At 41.6% G+C, this 6000-nt stretch overlaps 1 protein-coding gene across 2 annotated transcripts in view; it reads right to left on the reverse strand.

Annotated features, from left to right (window-relative positions):
• Window positions 1-6000, reverse strand: part of SYTL5 (synaptotagmin like 5) — a 170454-nt gene that overhangs the window by 9160 nt on the left and 155294 nt on the right. For both annotated transcript variants that reach the window (XM_004376939.2, XM_004376938.2), the window contains 2 exons: window positions 4776-4875; window positions 2721-2882 (listed from right to left, as the gene is read on the reverse strand). In XM_004376939.2, the coding sequence (XP_004376996.1) occupies window positions 2721-2882; window positions 4776-4875 (262 nt within the window). The remainder of the gene's footprint in view (window positions 1-2720; window positions 2883-4775; window positions 4876-6000) is intronic.

Genomic DNA, 6000 nt, shown 5'->3' on the forward strand with positions numbered 1-6000 from the left:
CCATCTATCAGTTATTGGCTAACGGTTGCCTCTTTGGGGGGGGGGGTGGGTATATAAAACCCCAGAAACTTCTGGTTCTTTGCCTACATGGGCAAAGAAGCTACAGTAGCCTAAGGGAAGGCTTCCAAAGAGACTCTGGTGGAGGTTCTTGGAGGCAACACTCCTCAAAGACATGGTAAAAGGAATCGGAGGGAATTTGGCAGAGCATGGGAAGTGTCCCTCACAAACACTGAATATAATCAGAACTTTTCTACCTTTGGTAGGCTCAGAGATATCCAGAGATGCTTTCCCTTCATAATAGAAGGTAAAGTACCCAGTAAAAATGTGAAGGTGATTACTGTGGAAAGTTGTTGGCCCTTAAGCACAAAAAATGCCTGGGAGAGCTTAGATATCAGCCCAGCACAAGTCCTTCAACCATTTCCGGGAAACTGACTGGATGGATGCTAGTTTTCCCTCCAAACCAGTTTCCAAAGAGCCCCTTTGTGCTTTAATGTTAACTTCATGACAGACAAATTAATAGTATGTGCTAAGACGCATGTCAGTTGTTCTTCATCTACGTCATGCGTCATATGATATCTTGGGAATTTTCTAACTATGATGCTATCATGTTCATCCATTATACACTAAAGGAAGCAACTGAGAGGAGATTGGTAAATCATATTAAGTGCTATCCTTTATGGTGAGGCTTTTTATTTGATTCCGAGAGACTTAATACTGCAATGATGAAATATTTCTCATTTAATGTCAGTGGAATAATATGTTATTGTGGGCTGATTTATTGTTAATATTGTACTTACCATGTCTATCATATTTACAGTAGTCATGGGCTTATGGTTATCTTAATTTTAAGGATTTTTATTGTATTTTATTGTCAATTTTACCCACAGTCCAAATACACCTCCATAAAGATTTTCTGAGTTATTTACATCAAGCTGGGGTCAACAGTAACAAAACACCATTAGCAAGACTGAGTCTCAGTCTTCTCATATATAAAATGGGGATAATAATATTTACCTCACAATGTTGTTGTAACAAATAAAATAACAATTCTGATGCTGATGACAATATGGGGGACATTGTTTTTGCTGCCCAGTGTCCACTCACTATTCCTTTGTTACTACTGTACCTGGATTTCCTTTGGGACAATTCCACCTTCAGCACTAAAGCAAGTGCTGATTATCTTAAGCTAGCCAATATATCTCACCCTCTGACCACAGAGATTAGCCGAGGATGGGCAAATAATCTAATTGAAATTAGTAGAGTCAGGCCCAAGACATTGGTTTAATTGTTGGAGGAGGAGGAACCCTTTCCTCTCCTGGGCAGTGCGGTGCAAGGATGAAAAGCTCGTGGCCACTGTAGCCGTTAGTGCCCAAGAGGACCACCTCTGAAGCTAGTGGTAGAGGCCCACACTGTGGATTCTGAAAGTGAAGCCAACACAGGGGAGAAGAGAAACCAAGAGACTACAGGGTCTTGATATGATTTGAGCATCTGGATCATGCCACGCCTAATTACCACTGGCCAATATTTTCCTTGTAATTTTTGAGCAATATGAGCTGGAGTTTCTGTCACTTGCAACACAAGGGCTCTTAAAACCAAAAACCAAAACCAAAACCAAAACCCATCGATGCTGAGCCAATTCCGACCCATAACAACCCTATAGGACAGAGTAGAACTAACTCATAGGGTTTCCAAGGAGCGGCTGGTGGATTCCAACTGCCAACCTTTTGGTTAGCAGCCAAGTTCTTAACCACTACACCACCAAGTAACACAAATAATAAAACCCAAAATCAAACCCGTTGCAGTTGCGTCCTCCAGTTGATTCTGACTCATAGCAACTCTACAGGACAGAGTAGAATTGCCCCACAGGGTTTCCAAGGTTGTAAATCTTTATGGAAGCAGACTGCCACAGCTTTCTTGTGCGGAGCGGCTAGTGGATTCAAACCTATGACCTTCGGTTAGCAGCTGAGCGTTTAACCATTGTGCCACCAGGGCTCCTTAACACAAATAATAGCTAGCATTTTTTGAGAGTTTACAATGTGCCTGATACAATGCCGAGAGTCTCATATAGAATACTTCTTTAAGCTCTATAAGCTATGTCCAATTATTATATTACAATTGAGGAGACCAAGGCCCAAGATCACACAGATAGTAAGTCATGAAGCCAGGACTGAACCCAGGAAGTCTGACATGAGTCCACCATCAGTAATCATGATACTTTGCCTCTCTGTATATAAAGAACAATTTTTGGTTGCATAAATGTGACTTTTTTTCCACCACACTTCTACTTTAAAAAAATTACTGTAAATATAGAGAGACTCCAGATGTATAGCGTGAACCCAAGGCACTGTTGGTCTAGATTAGAGCATGTTAAAAGAGCATTCACATTTATTAATTTGCTAAAGCAAGTCAAGGATTACATTAAACTATGTATTTTGTTCAAGGCAAAATAAAATAATAAACAGAAACAATTATCAATATAACTCAAGACCCAATGACATTCCTGAGGAATAAAATAAATTACGGCACTTGCATTATACAAACAATCTATATTGTTGAAGTATTTCCAAAAGGAGGACTTAGACCACATATAATGTTATTTCAAAGTTTGCTGCACTAATCTTCGGAAGTATTCATATTCTTTCTTTAGGTCTGTGACATCAATTTTGCTCCTAACCTGTCTCATCGTGTAACTGTTTGCCTGATCCAGAAGCATTTCCTACCTTGGGCTGAAGCGTAAACCACTCATCACTTGGATTTTCAAAGTTCCATGAGTCAAAAGGAATCTCCACTTCCCCGAGGAAGCTGTTACGTCCAAATCGATCATAGTGCCAGACTGAGAGCTGCAAAGTTCTTGTTTCCAACTGAGTATGGCTGATGGTATACTGCAAATGAGAGTTACAACATCACACTCCACAAGGAAGGCTCTGTCCAATTCCAGGACAGGTTGGAATTTACTTCCACCATCTTTCAGATCATATTCATCAGTAATAGGAATTAAAAAAAAAAAAGCAAAGAAAATACTTTCTTTTTGTTTGTTTCCCCTACAACTAAGGATCTATTCCATATACTCATTTTGTGCCAGACCTAGCACTGAAAGATATATAAACAAATTACTTGGGTTGGGGGTAGGGGGGAGGAGGTGGTGGTGATAAACTCTAGATATTGTATAAAAGGTGTTAGGTGATAAAGCATATCCTTGTTCCAGTTTCACTTGTTTTTCAATTGCCTAGTTATTTTGTCAGCATATACTTTGTAAGCTCAAGGTTTAACATATCAATTCTCTAGGTTCTCTGTCTTATCTTATTCATAATAAGAACCCAAAAGTCCAGAAAAGTATTGGCAATGAGAAATTTGCAAACACCAAACTTCATAACATCTTTAAGTGCAGAGGTGGAAAGATGTATATGTAGATGGAACAGAAAGAAAATATTACTAGGATAGCTATTCCCTTTCTAGCAGAACATATCCAGGGCCACATGCTTGCACATTCTTAAACCTCCAGTTTGTTCTATGCAACCACCACCAGAAACGTACTTCAGGCTGAGTGATTCCTGATCATGGATTTGTGTCTGTATCTGTCCTTGCTCTTTCTAGCATGATTAACCTTGGCTCCCTGCTGCCTGAATTTGCCCTGTCACTGTGTTTATCTGTTCTGCTTGGGTTCATCTTTGCTATTCTGTGATAACCACTAGATTCACTCCCTGCCTGCATTTTTTCATTCTCAGTTTTATCTGTTTTGATATCAGTTCCTACTTCCACGCATGGCCCCCACCACACACACATGCAAGCACGTGGCTTTCTGTCCTCACCAACTTCCTGCTATGCTAGACTCTGACCCTCTCATTCTGGTACAAAATGCAAAACCAAATCCATTATCATCAAGTCGATTCCAACTCATGGAGACCACACATGTTACAGAATAGAACGGCTCCATTGGGTTTTCTTGGTTGTAATCCTATGGCAGAAGATCACCAGGCCTTTCTTCCATGGTACCACTGGGTGGGTTTGAACTGCCAACCTTTAGGTTAGTAGTTGAGTGCAAATCATTTGCATCACCCAGAGACTTTATCACTCTGGCACAAGATCTATAAATTTCCCTGCGATTGGTAATAGCTTCTACATTCCAGCTCCCCAGATCATTCTTATCAGGCTAGTTTGGTCCAGGGTGTGAGAAGGGGTTGTTACATGGAGAACCATTGGGAAAAGTAATTGCCTTTAGGATTGGGGCTTGGGTCATGTTTTTATCTAGGCCACCTTCTCTGAGATTTCTCAAATCCAACCCTGCATCTCCACTATTCATTAACCACACACCTAAATTTAGCCAAATTCTGAAACCCTAACAAGAAACAGTACATATCCATGCTGTGTTAGCAGAACAATGAGTGTGGACAAGGTAACCCACTAAGTTAGTGTCAAAACTGTGACAAACTTCTTTTACGGGGATTAGAGAAAGTACAGTTTTCCCAAGGGTAACACATACTTTTTGACAAGATATATTAGCCCAGATGTAATTTTGTTGGCTCATCTCTACTTAAGGTGCAACTTCAGCAGCAGCAGAAAAATAAACAGTAAGAGTGGTTTGCATTTTTTCCTGTCCAAACACTGTTAGGAAAGCCAATGGCATCATAATAATTTATTCAAAGTCTACAGCTTTCTATTGCATATACAAGCCTTGACATGCAAATAAAAGATTCTCTCTAGTTACTTAAAAAAAATGAGTTTGTGCACAGTATCACATGCTTGGCATGGGTTACTACAAGACAGTATTTATTTACCTTTAGTGTTTCATTGAATTCTGGATTAGTGCCTGTTCTGATTTTGGTCTTGCGCTTATTGTTTCGGGACTTGTCAGGAAGAAGGTATGACTTGACATAACTGTATATGAGAAAAGAAGAAGAAACTGACTGTTGGCAAACATTTACTTTGCAAGAAATGCTAAGGGCCTTCAATGAATGAGAGAGGTAAAGGTAATAGGTTAGTGTCATGGTTTGAATTATGCCCCCCCCAAAAAAACACTAAAACAGCATTTGGTACCAAGAGTGGGGTGCTGCTCTAACAGATACCTAAAATGTGGAAGTGGTTTTGAGACTGTGAATGGATAGAGGAGCGGCAGTGGCAGAGGACCAGCAACAGCAGAGAACCTGCAGTGGCAGAGAAGTGACAGCAGCAGAGAACCAACAGCAGCAGAACCAGGAGACCAGCATGAGATGGCGCAGGAACTGACCCACAGAGCGAGAGAGCTGACTGCCTGTGCGCAGGAGGCTTCCTGGCAGAGTGGGGTGCCTCCAGGCACTTACTGGTAGAGCTACAGAGCTTTGGAACACTTGCCCCAGCAGGGCAGATGCGGGTGTTGAGGCCCGAGGGCTGAGAGGTCACAGGAAACAGAAGCAGAAGCTGAAGAGACAAGGAACACAAGAAGCCAAGCGGCCTCAGTCTCAAAAGGTATGGCCATGACCTCAGGGGTTTCAAAGGGTAGAGCCATGGCCTCTGGTGCTTCTAAGGGTGGAGTCGCCACTCAGATGGACTGGGTGCACCTAAAGCCAAGGGAGCAGAGTTGCTGTCCCAGTGGGCCTGGAAGGCAGAGCTGAAGCCCAGGGCTGAGGGGCTTCCACTCAGAATCTGGAGACTGTGGCCAATACCTAGAGTCTGGAGGGCAGGGCCATTGCGTAAATTGTCTCAGAGAACAGAGGTTTATTTTCAAACCTTGAGGGCTAATGTAATGTGTTCTGCTGACTTGCTTGGTGCCTGTTATCCCTTCTTTCCCTCCAGTTTATCCCATTTGTAATGGAAATGTCTAGCTTGTACCCATTCTGCCATTGTACCTTTGGAAGCAGATAACTTGTATTCTGGATTTCACAGATGAAGAGGAATTTTTGGATTTTGGACTTGGAGTTAAGACTTTTGCTATTATATGATCGGGTAAATATGTTTTCTGTGTTGCAAGGATGTGATTTTTGGGGGGGCCAAAGGGTAGAATGTCATGGTTTGAATTATGTCCCC

This window comes from Trichechus manatus, unplaced genomic scaffold (genome assembly GCF_000243295.1).
Source record: "Trichechus manatus latirostris isolate Lorelei unplaced genomic scaffold, TriManLat1.0 scaffold00046, whole genome shotgun sequence".
Taxonomy (NCBI): Eukaryota; Metazoa; Chordata; class Mammalia; order Sirenia; family Trichechidae; genus Trichechus; species Trichechus manatus.